The 17,170-nt window shown below is 46.5% G+C and overlaps 1 protein-coding gene across 2 annotated transcripts in view; it reads right to left on the reverse strand.

Annotated features, from left to right (window-relative positions):
* Nucleotides 1–4,293, reverse strand: part of TMPRSS13 (transmembrane serine protease 13) — a 33,282-nt gene extending 28,989 nt beyond the window's left edge. The window contains exons 1-2 of one of the 2 annotated variants that reach the window (XM_067039021.1): nucleotides 4,020–4,293; nucleotides 1,967–2,141 (exon numbers count right to left, since the gene is read on the reverse strand). In XM_067039021.1, the coding sequence (XP_066895122.1) occupies nucleotides 1,967–1,987 (21 nt within the window). In that variant the 5' untranslated portion in view covers nucleotides 1,988–2,141; nucleotides 4,020–4,293. Of the gene's footprint in view, nucleotides 1–1,966; nucleotides 2,204–4,019 lie in introns of those variants that run through there. The other variant, XM_059068940.2, reaches the window with a different exon arrangement.
* Nucleotides 4,294–17,170: the final 12,877 nt, after the last annotated feature.

Raw genomic sequence — 17,170 nt, forward strand, 5'->3', positions numbered from 1 at the left:
TATACCAGATGTTCTTATAAAAGAGACTTACTATGTGAAAGACACTATTCTAAGACCACTTGAAGTAGATACTATTTTTATTCCATTTCACAGATGAGGAAACTAAGGTGCAGAAAGGTTAAGTGATTGGTCCAAAGTCACTGCTGACCTGGAACTTGGTCAGTGTTCTGTCCACCACATCCTGCAGCTTCTCTCTTGAACACAAAGAAGCTGTGAGCCTTCTCCACCTTCTTTCTAAGATCCCCCTGAAGTCCCAACCAGCTCACACGGGAGCTTCATCAGGCTTAAGTCCATTGGCCATCATCTTTCTCACTACTTTATTGAGCTGATATTCAAAACTCACAATGCATCTTGCTGCAATGAAGTCCTCAGGGAAAAAGGCACAGCCTTAGACGACCAGTTACTCCCAGTCTCCTCTTATTCAATTTAATTAGTGTTAAGAAATCTGTTGCAGATAAGCTTAAGATCTTCAGGAAGCTCTCTCTGTCCCCACCTGAGGCTCACTATCTTGGAGGTTCCACCTTAAATAAGGGGTCAAATCTAAGAACGTTAAATCGGGAAGTAATGGTTCAGTTCTTTCATTCCAAGATAAGTCTCCCAGAGTGAACGTGGGCTCTGCCATACCATGTGACATTTATTCTATCAATAATGAATAGCCTGTACTCGACCCTGTGTCCCTCCAGTGACCCTCCGTGTTGGTCCCTGACTCTGGAGAGATGAGTTTCCTAGCAGGTGCCCCCACCATCACCCTGCCCCAGGGACTGGCCCTACCACCCTTCACATAGCTCAGCACTTCTCACCCCTTGTGTCTAGGGACCATCAGGTTTAGGCCCCCAGAAAGTTACCAAGGAACATGACCCATGGCTGTGACCATGGGTTCACCTTCCCGACATGCCTCAAACAAAACTCCATTCTGCCTTCTGCAACCCCCTTACTGCTCACCAGAGGTTCCAATGAGCCCCAGAGGCCTAGGGTCAAATGACCTCGGTGAAGCAGAGACATGGGCCAAGGAGACCAGATCAGAGGGCAGGAGAAAAAAGCCTGGGACAGAAAAGTCAAGAAGGGGCTGGAAGAATGGTGGGAGCGATGATGGTAGAGTTTTCAGAAATACATCTGGGGTTCAGAATGGACCACAAGCCAACTATCAGCCAGAACATAGGCTAAGCTGATCCTCAGTTCCAGAGTTGGCCCATCCTTCCCAGAGTCCCAGATTCTACCATATCACTAGAGTACAAAAGAAGGTGGAGATGAGCAGCAAATAAGACCCAAGGAGAAGTAAGAGCACAGAGGAATGTCCCTCAAGAAAAGAAAGCTGAGGGATAGTTAAACAAAACCTTTGGAAACCTTCACATGTATATGACTGGCTTTTCCACAGAGGACACTTAGCTGCTCTCTACCAAAAAACAGAAGAGGGAAGTCATCTTAGTTGTAGCAGAAGGAATCGTGGTTAGACATAAGGAAGCACTTTCCAAGCATGAAGATTATTAAGCCTGAAAATAATGACCAAGAGAAGTTTAAAACCTCCTTGAAGATCTTCAATGCCACCTTTTCCAAGATGGTTTATGAGTCTAGTGAGAGGGTTACCCAAAGATAACCTTGAAGCCCAGTTAGAACGCTAAGCTTCCATGATTCTCAAACCAGCAAAGCTGCCCCAACAGCACATACGTTCCTGGCTGGGGTTCTCAGGGGCCACAGAGCGGGAGCCCAGGATTCAGCCACCCAGCCCTGGGGTGCTTGCTGACCGGACCCCAAATCCCATCAGCTTCTCCTCCCATGGGGCCCGTTTTAGGGACCATGATAAAAGGAGGCTGCGTGATCTTGACCCCCAGGAGCTTCAAACTAGAAAGGGCACATTCAGTTTCCCCTGAAACCGAGGCACACCGTCGCTGCCCCACCTAGCTTCCAGCCCCATCCCTGCTTCCTCAGTGCCAGGAGGTTCTGGCGCAAGCTCCACCGATGTACTCACCAGGCGGCTGTCTCTTTCCATGGTCTCCGGAGGGGTGAAGCTTCCAGGCTCAACTGATGTTGACGGGACGATCCATGTTTGGCTTCCCAGGCAGGTAAGGAAAAGGGGGCTGGAGGGCTGAGGGCCAGCCCTCACCAGATGGGCGGGGAAGCCAGTTGGGACATGTGAGGTAATCCTGTGTATGAACAACAGGGCAGAACTAGCCAGACTTGTCCCTCGCCCCTCCTCCAAGGCCATCCCAGTTACTCAGCGAATACCAAATACTGGGAGGATGAAGCTACCTTTATTCCCAAAGCTGTCCCCACAGAGTCAGCTGTGGGGAAACCAGGGGTTCCAGACCACCTTTTTCAGAGGGGGATTCTGGGGAGAAATGGCCCAGGCCTTGGGAGGACAATCTTAGCCATGCCAACCTGGGCCCCTAAAACAGGTGCTTCTGAGCCCTCTGAGGTACAACCCTGTCCCCAGAAGGATCGTCCAAGATCAGGGACCGGTACCTACCCAGGGCAGGACAGAGCGAAACTTCATCTCCAAGGACCACATGCCCAAATCCCAAATCAGGGCACATGGTCTGGCAAAAAGAATTTTTTTCCTGAACTTTGCTTATTTCTACAACAACTCTCAACAAGGAAATTAAAATCAAATGGCTTCTAATTATGCACATAAGGAATTGCTTCTATTGAAAATAATAAAATGTTATGAAACAACACATCAAAACCAATGAAAATAAAACATACATATACTGGAATGGAAACCATTCCAAGAAATACCATGCTGACTCATGATTCCCTACCTCTGCCCCAGCCTGTCGAAAGAAATAGTCTAAAGAAACAGAGGAAGCGCTGCTGTGAAGGGAGAGTTAGCACCTCCACACCCAGCAGAACTGCTGAGAACAGCAGAATGTAAGCTGTGGGAAGAACTTCCCAGCCACTGAGTATTTGGGGGCACAGAGATCATAGAGATGGAAGGAAGCTCAGAGTTCATCTAGTGATTCAATCTCCTCACTTTACAGGTGGAGAAACAGAGAGCCAAGTAGCTGAGGAAACTTCACAAGTCACATCTAACAAACAACAGCAGCAGCAATAATAATAAGGTGCTGGGTGTCCTACGAAATGCTTTACATACAGCAATGCATTTAATTCCTACAACAATCCTATGAATCCGTCCTTCACTCATCCATTCAACAAGTATTTACTGAGTGCTTCTTATGTTCCTGGCACTGTTCTAAGCTCTAGGGACACAGTGAACAAACTCGGCAAAGACCGCGGCCCTATGGCACTAGCATTCGGGTGGGTTGGGGCAAACAAAATGAATTTTTAAAACAGATAGACAGCAATGGTGGCGATAGATGGATGATACAGTGTAGCAGAAAGCGGAAAGTGCCATAGAGCAAAACCAAGCAGGGAAGGGGATTGAGAGGGCTGGGCAGGCGGATTTACAACTGAAACAGGAAGGTCAGGGAGGGGATCACTGACATGACATTTAAGCAAAGACAACGGAAGTGACTACTATTCTCTCCATTTACATACAAGAAAACAGGAATTTCTAGCTCAGAGTGGAAACTGTTGGCTCCAAAGGTGTCTTGAAAGAAATGGAATCCAGAGGCAGAAGGATGGTGGGCCCAGGCAGAGACCGTAGGGTTCTCCAATCTTGGGTTATTTGGGGTGTCACCGCCCTGGCTCTCCAAGAGAACTCAGCTCCAGGCCCCATACCCTGCCTCCTCCCTCCACCAGCCTGCCAGGGCAGAGGGGCCCCTCCCACGTGGTCATCCAGTCCCGAGGAGACGCCGAATTGTGTCCTCAGCACCTCCTCTTCCCTCTTTCCTAGGGAGGCACCCACCCCCTCTTAGGCCACCGGGGACTCTGAGGCTGGAGACTGGCATTGGGCCTTTCCTTCCATAGACCAGACCTGAGGAACCCCATTCTGTCTCCCAGGCAGACCACTGGCCTCCCAGGGTCACCCTTAGCTTCATTCCCTGAAGGTCCCCCTGTCCTCTGGTAAGAGCTCAGGATTGGGGTTCTGGGCCTGTGGCGGGGGGGAGGGCTGGAAACCCCACCTCGGAGGTAAACGCCAGTGATGTGAACTTGGAGGTCTTTAGATTCACCCTCTGGAAGACCGTGATGGCACAGCCACCCAGAGAATGTGTCCGGCACTGGGGAGGCTCTGAAGAGACGTGGGTTGTATTTCTTGCTCTGTTCCTTGGGTCCATCAGAGTTACAAGTCGTCCCAGGGTCCTTGCTGACCAAACCAGGTGACCCACGTGGAAATGCCCATCAGCCATCCGTTCAGTTCAATCAGCACTGACAGCTCAGCACCAGGCCCCGCCGTAGCTGTTGGAGGTGAAGGTGGCAAAGAACAGAAGGGTGAGGACCCTGCCCCGGGCGGTGGGGGGAACATGCAATATCCCGCGTTGGGGCTTGGAGGGAGGGCCAGGGGACACTGAGGCATGAAATTCTTTCTGGTAGTTTTCCTATTTCCAGAGGGGAAGGTCCTGGGGTGGCACAAGGCCTGGACTCTTCCCCCAGCAGGGCTGGCCTTAGTAACCACCTACCCCAACTTCTGCACCCGGCTCCAGCCTTGCTCTGCCTCTTCCTGTCTCCTTGGAAGGAAGGAGACCCCGTCCGTGCCATCCCTGAATGCCTCTGACTACCCCCTTTCGTTTGCCTCCCTGTCCTCCTCCCTCCAGAGACCTGATCACGAGGACTCTCCACCCAGAGGGGACAGTGCGCTGGGCCCAGGTGTTCATCTGCTCTACCTTTTACCTCCCCTTCGGTGGGGACTCCAGGCTTTTAGTAGCCTGGTCCTTTCCCGCCTCTGGGTCATTTCCATTTAGGGTGGAGGGAGTTTTACAGAAAATATATCATCCATGCAAACACATACACGCCTCAAGGCAGCCCCAAGAGAGCGAGGAGTGACAGGAATCTCGCTATTTTGAGACTAAGCTCCTAGAGCTCTGCTTTCATGGCCGCTCCAGTTGCCTCTACCCAGCACCTTGCAAGCTCCTTCCTGGGGCTACAGACCGGGAAACAGGGCTCTTGGCCATTCTTGTCCCACCTGGTTGTCAACAGGCCTGGTTCGTGAGTCCTTCATCAGCCCTACTTGTGAATTTCCTCCCCGCTCCCTCCGTGAAAGCTCTGAGTACCATCCCTCCTGTGTAGCCCACTTCTGAGCTTCTCTATCGCTCAGAGCTCAACAGAGGGACTTCCCTCCAGGTCTAAGGGAAGCTGGGACACACAGACCACATACTTAGAGGCCAGGCAGAGAGGAGACAACAAGCCCACCCTCAAGGGAATAAGTCACTAGGAGAGACCCCCTGGGCCAGGACACCTGCCCCACCCCAGAGCCTGGGCTCTTCCCCCAGCCCCTGCTCTCCCCACCCCAGAGCTCCTCCCTGAGCCCAGACCAGCAAGGCTACTGGCCTGGACCCACACCAGGTGCTTGGTTAAGGGTGCTCCCGGATATTATAAGGGGAGGCTGGATAGGGTGGCAGTAATTTTTTTTTTCAAGCCCAGAGGAAACAGCTCATGAGCCTAAATGGAGCCCCTCAGCCAGCCTAAGGAAGGCTGGCAGGGGACTCTGCTGGTGGGGCAACTCTGAGGCTCCCCACATCCAGCAGATATGGGGCCTCTTGACTGAGTAATAGGGACAGGGGAGGGAGGAAGGCCAGCCACACCCAGAAAAGAAAGGTGGGCAGAAAGCCTGAACTTGGCCAAAGGATCACCTGATGACCCCCCCAGCAGATCAGGGCCTCAGAGAGTCTAGAACTCTCAACCCAGGAGCCAGTGTTCCCCTTAGTCATGGAGTTTGCTGCCCCATTTGTCTTGTTCAGGACCAACAGGAGGCAGAGAGAGACCAAGCCCTGTTCTTCTCCCCGTAACCATCATTGTTCTGGTTGCATCACCCCAAATCCGTGATTAGATGGGATAAACTAGGTAGAAAGCCTCTGGCAGAACCCTGGACTCCCTGTGGCACACTCTGGCCCCCAGCCCCTTAAACAGTGGGCCATGGGCCGTGAGGAGGGCTGGCCTCGCCCTCCAGGGTGTCCTGGGCCAGGGCAGCCGAGTCCTCTCGGGTGGACCATCTGTGACCCTCCTACCTGGAAGTCACCCAGCTGTGCCCAGATTGGAGTGGAAAATACCACCATCTGGAGACAGTTCTGACTGTTTGGGTGCCACCTGTTTCCAAAGAAGCGTTTGATGCAGCTGCTCTTCCTCGTGATTCGCCCACCCCCGTTTTTCTGTATCCCTAGTTCCCCTCCCTGAAGAAGTCAAACCCCACTGCAGCATGACAGCCCCTCTCACACTTGAGGGAACAGTTTGGTGACTCTCTGAGTCAGCACTCTGCCCACCTGAACACACCCAGTTCCTTCACTTGTTCCTGGTGTGAGGTGATGTCAAGTCTTCTTCCCTCCATGGATTTCTCCAAAAGCAGGCCCACAGGCACCATGCCCCCCGTGAAGTGTGGTCCTAGAGCCACTGTCCCCACAGCAATATTTACAGGCTCCTCCTTGAGATAAAACCAACCAGTGGTTCACCAGAACCACCAACTGGGTTGCTGCTAATTTTTCCACAGGACTGAAGCAGCTGCCCACAGACCAGTGGTGCTGAAAGACAGGTGGGGATTAAGTCCTGCAGAGGCAAACATGGGTCACCTGCACACAGCCACATTCAAATACTCACAGAGTGAGGACAAATGAGACACTGCTGTGACCACGAGACTCCACATTCAGACAGGAACATCTCTACTCCCCTCTGATCCATCTGAGAAGGCTTTCTGGAGGAGGAGGTGGGATTCCAGAAGGTGTGAGAGACAGGCAGTAAGACAGCCTGGCACTCTGGGGCTGCCAAGGAGAGTGTGAGAGTCCTCAAAGGAACATTCAGAGCAGGAAGTGTTGAGTGGTTTGTACAACAGACTTTGAGATCTGTCAGACTTTGAATCAGAGCTCTTCAGATACTACCTCTGTGTCCTTGGGCAAGTTACTCCCCATCTCAGAATCTCAGTTTCCTTACATGGGCGTAATGGTTCCTCTCAAATAGAGTATTTATGTCCATTCACTGAAATCATTTGTATAAAACATTTGGCACGAGGTCTGATACATAGTACCCACCAATAAGTAGTAGCCATTGTGATATGATATAATTTCAAAATTTGGTTGAACAACAGGTAGTGCTTTGAGCAGGTATGGAGAGGGCTAAGATGTATGCTTTGAATTCAAAGCCCAGAGAAAATGGTCCTTTGCTGGCAGTTTGGTGGAGAAAGCCCTGGGCTAAGACTCGAGACTGGGCTATTATTGCTTCTCTGTTATTGCTGAGCAACTTCTCAGGGGCACCAGGGCTCAGCTTCCTCATCTCTAAAAAGTGAGGTCCCTATCAGCTCTGGAGAACCTAATCTCCAAGCAGAGAGATTGGGCACAAGAGAAGAGAGTCAATGAAGGTGACCAGGTGGTCTGGAGATCCTTGCACAAGAGCTGAGGAACAGAGAATCTGACAGAAAGAAATAGAATTACAGTTTGAGAAAGAAGAAAATGCTACCAAAGGTTGGCCAGGAAGACAGAACAGAAGGGTGGTCAGAACCCAGAGAAAAAGCAAAAACAGGTGCAATGTGCAGTAAATAAGAATTATGAGGAGAAGCTATATATTTTTTCCTGGTTAAATATAAAAAGAACACCAGGAAATAACTCACATTTGCAAAGCACTTGCACGAATATTATTTCACTTTGTCCTCAGAACACAATTGCAGTTTGCAACAGGGAGCAAAGAGTCAAAGAAATACACTTTCAGGGGCTTCCCTGGTGGCGCAGTGGTTGAGAATCCGCCTGCCGATGCAGGGGACACGGGTTCGTGCCCCGGTCCGGGAAGATCCCACATGCCGCGGAGCGGCTGGGCCCGTGAGCCATGGCCGCTGAGCCTGTGCGTCCGGAGCCTGTGCTCCGCAACGGGAGAGGCCACAACAGTGAGGCCCGCATACCACACACACAAAAAAAAAAAAAGAAATACACTTTCCACTGTCAACAGCTTATGAAGGATGGAGCTAATGCTCAAAGCCACATTCTCTGCTTCCACATCTGTGTTCTTACTATGACAGTGTCTGTTGTAATAGACGGGTATAATGGATCATCATATTTTTAAATTTTCCAAAATATCAATACACTGTTTTGATAATAAACAGTATAGAATGTTAAATATGTACATTCTTGTTAGAACCTTTATCTATATTCTTTACAGTTCAGAGTATTTTAAAAGGAACACTTCCTTTGGATGTAATTCTTTCCCTAGCTTCATTTTTTCAGCTGCTTCAGATGTGTTTTTATCAGAGCAGATGATAAGTGTGAAGTCACTGAAGGTGAACCCCTGCAGGTCCCCAGATTAATCATTCTGTGTTTTGCCAACTGTCACCAAAAGATAGACATTTATATTGTTTGCTCAGTGAAAGGGAAATGTTATGCATTTTGAACTTTTGGCTTTTTGAATATGAATTATTTTTTAAAAGATACAAAGTTATACAGACTTTAAATCTAGATAACATGAGAAACTTTAGATTTTTTTTTTTTGGTAGTATAGTTGATTTACAATGCTGTGTTAGTTTCTGGTGTACAGCAAAGTGATTAAGTTTTATATATATATATATATATATATATATATATATATATATATAGTTTCTCAGATTCTTTTCCATTATAGTTTATTACAAGATATTGAATATAGTTCCCTGTGCTATACAGTAGGTCCTTGTTGCTTCTCTATTATATATAGTAGGTTGTATCTGCTCATCCCAAACTCCTAATTTATCCCTTCCCTTCCTTTCCCCTTTGGTAACCATAAGTTTGTTTTCTACGTCTGTGAGTCTGAGCATACAACTACATTATTCCATTTCTCCAATAGGTTATTCAGAATTTGGAAAGAGAACATGAGCCTTTCTGCTTTTTTGGCTCTCAAAAGACTTCTCAGTTTAGAACAAACTAATCTAAAGGAATATGATTTATTTTTCTCTATGCACATGGATATTAAGACATTGAATAATCACATTTGTAAAGCATTTTCTTTTTATCTCCTCTAGCCCTTAGGACAGCCCTCCAAAGCAGACAGGACAGGTGATCTCAGGAAAGCCCAGAGAGGCTCCAGCCAGGTCCCAAGGCTGGTGGCTTGGCTGGGCCCAGCTGCAGCCAAAATGTCTCCAAGTCTGTGCATTTCACATTAATGGTACACCCCAAACAGGGGCCCTTAATAATTATGATCAACATAAAATTCATGAAGACAAACGCTTCCCTTGAAACTATCTTTATATCCAACCTAGAGCACTGCTTAGGGACAATGCACCTTGACCCAGGTCCAGCCCTGGCTTGGCTCCTTCCCAGAAGTGGAAGCTTGGCCAAGTCACTTCACTTTAGCTCTCTCAACTGTGATCCAGCAAAGGTACGATCTGCTCTGCCTGTCCCTTAGGGATCAAATGATATTGTGAGATGGCTCTTGGGAAACGCTGACGTACTCTAAGGATATCGAACGTTATTACTATCAGCTTAAAACTCTGTGTAAACAGATCTCCCTACAGTATGTCTTCACTCAATGCTTTTGACCACTAAGATGTGCTCTTTTGTAACACATCAGAATTCAGTCCAGCCTTCCAAGTTTTATAAGGTTATATTGGGTTTATTTTTTCAGCTTTAGTTTTCCCACACTGAGGGGTCCTGACGTTTCTAGCAGGTACTGATGGAGACCCTTAATCACGGAAGCACTGAATGGAGGCTGTTACACAGAGCAGGACAAGGTTTCCAGCCGATGTTTGCCTGAAAACATCCAGATTCCATCGGCCTTTTGGGCTGTGACTACCCTCTGACCACCCACTGGTAGGCTGTATCCAAAACTGTTTTGAGCACCTTTTAGATCGCTTTCTTGAGTCAAAACAGAAGGCTCTGTCACAGCTGTGACAAAGTGAGAGAGTGGCATGGACATATATACTCTACCCAACGTAAAATAGATAGCTAGTGGGAAGCAGCCGCATGGCACAGGGAGATCAGCTCGGTGCTTTGTGACCACCTAGAGGGGTGGCATAGGGAGGGTGGGAGGGAGGGAGACACAAGAGGGAAGAGATATGGGAACATGTGTATATGTATAACTGATTCACTTTGTTATAAAGCAGAAACTAATACACCATTGTAAAGCAATTATACTCCAATAAAGATGTTAAAAAAAAAAAAAAAAAAGACAGAAGGCTCAGGGCCCATGACCTTAAAGCTAGTGCATGGATCATTTTGCTGAGATATGTTCCCTTTCACTTACCAAATCAAAGCCCACTCACTCAGCCCCTGAAATCTTGCTTAATTTTTATACATCTGTAAACAATTATTTGCTGTGCACTTATCATATACCAGGTACCGCTCAGGTTACTAAAACATAGCAGGGGCAGCCCAGCATCACGCCTGTCCTTATGAAGCTTACCCTTCCGTGAGAGCCTCACTCTCCTCCCTCCTCACCCTCCTCACCCTCGGACTTTGCTACCAGGAAAAGAATAGCTAATGCGTATTGCACACTCTTTGTGGACAGTGTTTTAGTTAATTGCCACATCAGACTTATAACTAAATATTTTATACCCATTTTACAGATGAAGAAGCAATCAAGGCTCAAAAAGGGTAAGTAATTTGCCCAAGACCACAAAGCTAGTAAGTGCTGGAAATGGGTTTGAAAACAGCTCTGTTGGACTTCTGAAACTGCTTGTAATGCTACTCTATGCCTCTCTATACAGTCTCCCAACTCAACATTGACTTCAGGCATAGAAATATGAATGGTCATTCTGTCTTCCAGAGAATTCATGAAGATTTAAATAAGGTCTGTCCTCTCCAAGATTCTTAGAGAATGTTACTTAATTCATTGTAGAGAGAAGTTTCCAATTTTCTCTATGGTTGGTTTTCCATTCTAGGTTAGCTGCTTATCTATATGGCAATATAACATAATGGTTACGAATGTAAACTAGACTATGGTTTAAAAAAAAAACACCCTAGGGTGAAATTTTGGTCACATTAGTTACAAGTTTACTATGTGAATCTCAGTTTCTCCATCTGCAAAAGAGAAAATAATACCTATCTGATGGGTTACAATACCCCATTAAAGATTAAATGAGATAACACACTCAGTAAAACAGTAATGTGTGTTACCATACAACTTTCCTCTTAATCACAATTTTTTCAATAGTCTTGGATATTGGAACTTTTACCATATTTAGAAAATCTAAAACAAACATTGAAAACTAGCTTCTCTCTAGTTGGATTAAGATGTGTGTGATGGGGAAAACTCAGTGTTCCTCCTGTTTTCTCCATTACTACCTTACCCACAACACCCTGACACCAGATGGTGGGGGCTTTTCCCCCACACCAAGCAATTCTGCGACACCAGATGAATGTCCTACAATTTAACTCAATTCTGTCACATCCCACGAGACTGCCTCCCAACTTCAGATGCCACTACAAGTAGTAGGGGCCCAGCTTACCTACCAGTTTTGTCCAACTTAACTACAAATTGGAGATTCTCATGACCTCCACCCCCTTGGATTCAATTATTTGCTAGAACAGCTCGCAGAACTCAGGGAAGCACTTACACTCACCACTTTATTAAAAGATATGATAAAGGACACAGCTGAACAGCCAGATGAAGAGATATATAGGTGAGGTCTGGGAGGGTAGGAGCTTCTGTCTCCGTAGCGCCCTAACCCTCGCAGTATATGGATGTGTTCACCAACCTGGAAGCTCCTTGAGGCCCACACTATTGGGATTTTATGGAGGCTTCCTCATGTAGCCATGATCAATTATCAACCCCATTTCCAGCCCCTCTGCCCTCATTAGGGCATGGGGGCTGTGAGGCTGAAAATTCCAAGCGTCTCATCATGGCTTGGTCTTTCTGGTGACCAGCTCCCAGCCAAGAGCCATTCAAGAGCCCACCCAGAGCTGCCTCACTAGAAGAAAAGACACTCCTATCACCCAGGAAATTAAAAGAGTTTTGGGAACCCTGTGTCAAGAACCAGGATCAAAGACTAAATATTAAAACCAAAGATTCTCCTAACATCCTACTTACAAGGGTTTCAGGAGCCCTGTGACAGGAACTATGGGTTGCAGAGACCAATACATATATTTCTTCTTATTTCACAATATATTTTATTGAATCTGGACAGGATTACTTTTACCTGAATTAACTGCCAACACTTAAAAACTCAAAGAAGTCTGGTTCCCCTTCCGAGATTGGACAATACTTCGCCCATAATATACACTCAATAAGTATTCACTCATTGACTGGTATAATTCTTCTGCATCTCCTCACAATGTCAAGCACAAATCTCAGCAATCAGTTAATCAGTCATCAAGTCTTTATTGAGTCTGTACTATGTGCCTATCAGGAGTTGCTTAATAACTAAATTGCTTCCACTGATCTCCCCATCATGAAGAAAAATTACTGTGAATAGGCTACACCTCAATGGGTTACGTGAGGGTGAACAGAGCTGGTGCGTGTACAGCCATGGCACAGACCAAGTGCTCAGTGGATGTTCGCAATCAGACTCACAGAAGGGCCAGACTGGAAGAACCTCAGGGATCCTCTTCTCTGAATCACTCTTCTAAATTTCTGATTGCAGGGTAAACCTCTGACATCTTATGGCAGAGCTTTGAGAGGCCAGGATTCTAAAGACCCACTTCCTGCCTTTGGCCTTTCCACCCAGGCCTGTGCCCAGACTTCAGAGTCTGAAGTCTGCCCAAGGCTTCTTTGGTTCAACACGAAACCACAGACCCTCCTATACCAAGCTCAATGCTTCAAGGCTAAATACAAGGCCAACCAGCCAGCCATCCTCAGCTCCAGCTGGAACCACCACGGCCCCACCTGCTCTGGGTTCCAGTTTTGGGGTGAGGAGTGAGGAAGACCAGAGAGCCCTCCTGTGTCACCACTGTCCCCTTTTCTTCTCAGCGCTGGGTGCCCTGGCTTTCCACTCACCCTAAGCACCTGGAAGAGCCGGTTCTCCCAGTCTTCACTGGGCCAAGGCTGGTGTGTTGCAATGTGGCCCAAATCATCAGGCCCAAGTTCAGTATAATCACCCACATGCGTGGATGACACACACAGAGGGGCTAACGAGGGGTAATTACCCCGGGCAGGGTGACAGAGCCAGTGACTAAGAGAATGCCTTGCTCTAGCTTCAGAGAGCTGGAGAGAAAATTCCAGCAGTCTCACCTGGGCCTGGACCCTGTGTGGCCCTCCAGGACACCCTTCCCATTAGGTCTCTCATGGCATCCAGGGGGGCTCCATGGGGATGAAATCCCAGAGGTAGGCAGGGCGTGTGTACAGATGGAACGCCTGCATCAACTGTGCATGTCCAGAATAGAGCAGAATAGACCAGCTCACGGGGCATGTGTTACTGATTTGTCTCCTCTAAAAGCCAGGAAGTAGTCAGAGGAGCAGATTCATTAATTCACCCCGCACACACACACAAAATTAACAGCTTTATTGAGATAGAATTCACATCCCATATAATTTGCCCACTTACAGTGTACAGAGTTATGCAACCATCACCACAATGAATTTTAGAACACTCATCACCCCAAAAAGAAACACCCCACCCATTAGCAGTCACTCTCCATTAGTGACTGCTATGAGGTCAGGGGAGATAAGCTGGGGAGCTTACCTCCCCCAGCCCCATAGGCAACCACTGACCTACTTTCTGTCTCAATAGATTTGCCTATTCTGGACATTTCATATAAATGGAACCATACAGCATGTGATCTTCTGTGACTGGCTGCTTTCATTCATCATCATATTTTCAAGGTTCATTCATGTTATAACTTGTATCAATACTTCATTCCTTTTTATTGTGGAATAATATTCCATTGCATGGTTATCTCATATTTAATTTATCTGTTCATCAGTTGATGGGCATTTGGGTTATTTCTACGTTTTGGCTATTATGAATAATGCTGCTACAAACATTTATATACAAGGTTTTGTGTGGATATATGTTTACAGTTCTCTTGGGTATATACCTAAGATTGGAATTGGTGGGTCATATGGTAACTCTGTGTTTAACATTTTAAGGAACTTTTTCACAAATAATTTTGAGAGCTTCCTATGTGCCAGGCCTGGGCTGGGTGCTAGGGATTCTGGACCAATCTGGTGAAAAAAATCTGAATAAATTCTAGGGAAGAAAACAGATGAGGTTCTGTCCGCATGGAACTCGAATTATAAAAAGGAAGACAGGCAGTAGGCAAGAAAAAGTAAATAAGCACGATTATTTCACATAGCAATGGAAAGAAAACTGATGAAACGGAGCAAAATGAGGGAGTTGCTTTGGATGGTACAGTCAGGGAAGGCCCTGGATAATGAAAAAGAGTCAATCAGGCAGTGCTCTAGGTAGAAGGAAGAGCTCAGAGGAGAAGAGAGCAGCATCGTGGGAGCAGAGAGAGGAAGGAAAAGAGTGGTCCTAGGGTCCCATAGGCCACAGGCAGGGATCTACATTTTATTCCAAGAACAATGAAAAGCCGTTGTGTTCTTTCAAGTAAGCGGTGGAAGTGGGGGAGGGGAGTGTAGAGGCATGATCTGATTTTTTTTTTTAAATCAGATTTTGTGAAGTGTAATCTATGTACAATAAACTTCACCTTTCTAAAGTATGAAGTTTGATGAGCTTTGAAAAATATTACAGTTGCATAGCTACTACTGTGCTCAAAATATACAATATTTCCATCTCCTCAAGTTTCTCTTATACCTTTTCTCAGTCCTCTGTCCACACTCCCTGTCCCCGACAACCACAGATTCATTTTTTGTGCCTTTTTAGAATGTCATATAAATGTAATCATAAATATGCACTCCTTGGTGTGTGGCTTCCTTCAGTCAGCATAATGTTTTTGAGATTAATCTATGTTGGCAAATAGGAATTGTCTGTTCTTTTTTCCTTGCTAGTGGTATTCCATTATATGTATATGCCACAATTTGTCCCTTTACTAGTTGATTGACATTTGGATTATTCCCAGTTTGGGGCTATCATGAATGGAGCTTCTATCAATATTCATGTACATGGATATGGACATGTTTTCATTTCTCTTGAGTATAAACACCTAGGAGTAGAATTTCTGGGTCATATGGTTAGTTTTAACCTTATAAGAAAAACCAAACTGTTTCCCAAAGTGGTTGTACCATTTTTGCCCCGCCCACTAGCAACATCTGAGAGCTCCAGTTGCTCTGCAGCCTCACCCACACTTGCTGTTGTCAGTCTTGTACAATTTCAGCTAATCTAGTGAGTGTATAGTAGTATTTCAATGTGGTTTCAATGTGCATTTCTCTGATATCTAATGATGTTGAGCATTCTTTCTTGTGCTTATTGGCCATTTCCCTACCTTCTTTTTTTTTTTTTTTTTTTTTTTTTTTTGCGGTATGCGGGCCTCTCACTGTTGTGGCCTCTCCCGTTGCGGAGCACAGGCTCCGGACGCGCAGGCTCAGCGGCCATGGCTCACGGGCTTAGTTGCTCCGCGGCATGTGGGATCTTCCCGGACCAGGGCACGAACCCGTGTCTCCTGTATCGGCAGGCGGATTCTCAACCACTGCGCCACCAGGGAAGCCCTCCCTACCTTCTTTACTGAGTGTTTATTCAAGTAGTTTTGCTCCCTCCCCTTTTTATCTAATTGTTTTGTCTCTTTATTATTGAGCTATAAGAGTTCTCCATATATTCTGAATATGTTTTACACACTCTGCATATATGCTTTCATATATTTTCTCCAGACTGTAATTTGTCTTTTTATTTTCTTAACAGTGTCTTTTAAAGAGTTTTCATTTTTGATGAAATTCAACATATCAACTTTTTCCTTTATAGTTTGTGTTTCTCATGACTTATCTAAAAGTCATTTCCTGGGGAATTCCCTGGTGGTCCAGTGGTTAGGATTTGGCGCTTTCACTGCCAGGCCCAGGTTCGACCCCTTGTTGGGGAGCTAAGGTCACACAAGTCTCAGTGCAGCCAAAAAAAATATTTTTTTTTTTAATTAAAAAAAAAACTCATTTTCTAACCCAAGGGATTTTTCTCCTATTTTTCTCTAGAATTTTTATAGTTTAAGCTTTTACATTTAGATCTATAATCTATTTCAAGTTAATGTTTGTATTTGATGTGAGGTAAAGGTCAAGGTCCATTTTTTTTCATTTTGGACATCCAGTTATTCCAGTACTGTCTATTGAAAAGACTATCTTTTCCCTATTGAATTACCTTAACACCTTTGCCCAAAACTCATTTGACCATATATTTGTTGGTCTATTTCTGTAGCCACAGAGAACATTAGTGTCTGAAGCAGGGAGCTATGTACCAGCCTCTGACCCCAAAATAGGAATGAAATTAAGGCCAGGCCTCCAGGCAGCCACATGGCCCCTGGGCTGGGTGACCCCTAGGACCCAACTGGGAGGAGACACACACTGGAAATGGTCTCTACTGCGAAGAGGGAGAGGAGGAGAACTCCCGGGGCACAGGGCCTGGCTCTGGCCCCGGCGGAGGGGACATCTGAACCTAGAGATCTCTTTCAGTTTCTCTGGTAAGAATTGAGAGAGGCTGGGGAAGGGGAAGGCCAAAAAAGAGGAAGGACAGAGGAGGGGATATCATTGATTGGTCCAGGCCTAGTGGGCAAAGCTGGGTAGAATCAGCGTTAGGAACCCAGGCATCAGAGGTAGAGAGACCAAGAGAGCAGCAAAGGGAGAAGGAGAAGAGGGAAAAGAAAGGAACCTGCTGTTGTCAGCAGGAACAACAGTGGCCACACGGGCCAGCACTTGAGCTTAGGGATAAATTAACGAATGGGTTCAGGTATAACACTCACCACAAATGAGGATCAGACCACCAGAAAGGACTCTAGATTTTCAGAGCAATGGTTCCCCATCCTGGCCTCACACCAGCATCACTGATCCCAGCCCTCACCCCAACCAACGCTCTGGAAGAGAAGCTGGACATTGGTATTTTTGAGGTGCTTCCTCAGTAATTCTAATGAGCAGCTGGGGCTGAGAAGCCCCTGTTCTCATCCAACTTCTTCATCTCACAGAGGAGGAAACTGAGAGGCAGAGTTGGGCAGTGGCTTGAACTAGGATAAATGACCATCCTGGTTTGCCCAGAACTCAGGGGGTTCCTGGGATGTGGAGCTTTCAGTTCTAAAACCAGAACAGTTCCAGAACATGACACTTTCAATGCCCAAACTGGGAAAGTCCCAGGTAAACCAGGACA

Source organism: Kogia breviceps, chromosome 7 (genome assembly GCF_026419965.1).
Source record: "Kogia breviceps isolate mKogBre1 chromosome 7, mKogBre1 haplotype 1, whole genome shotgun sequence".
In the NCBI taxonomy this organism is placed as follows: domain Eukaryota; kingdom Metazoa; phylum Chordata; class Mammalia; order Artiodactyla; family Physeteridae; genus Kogia; species Kogia breviceps.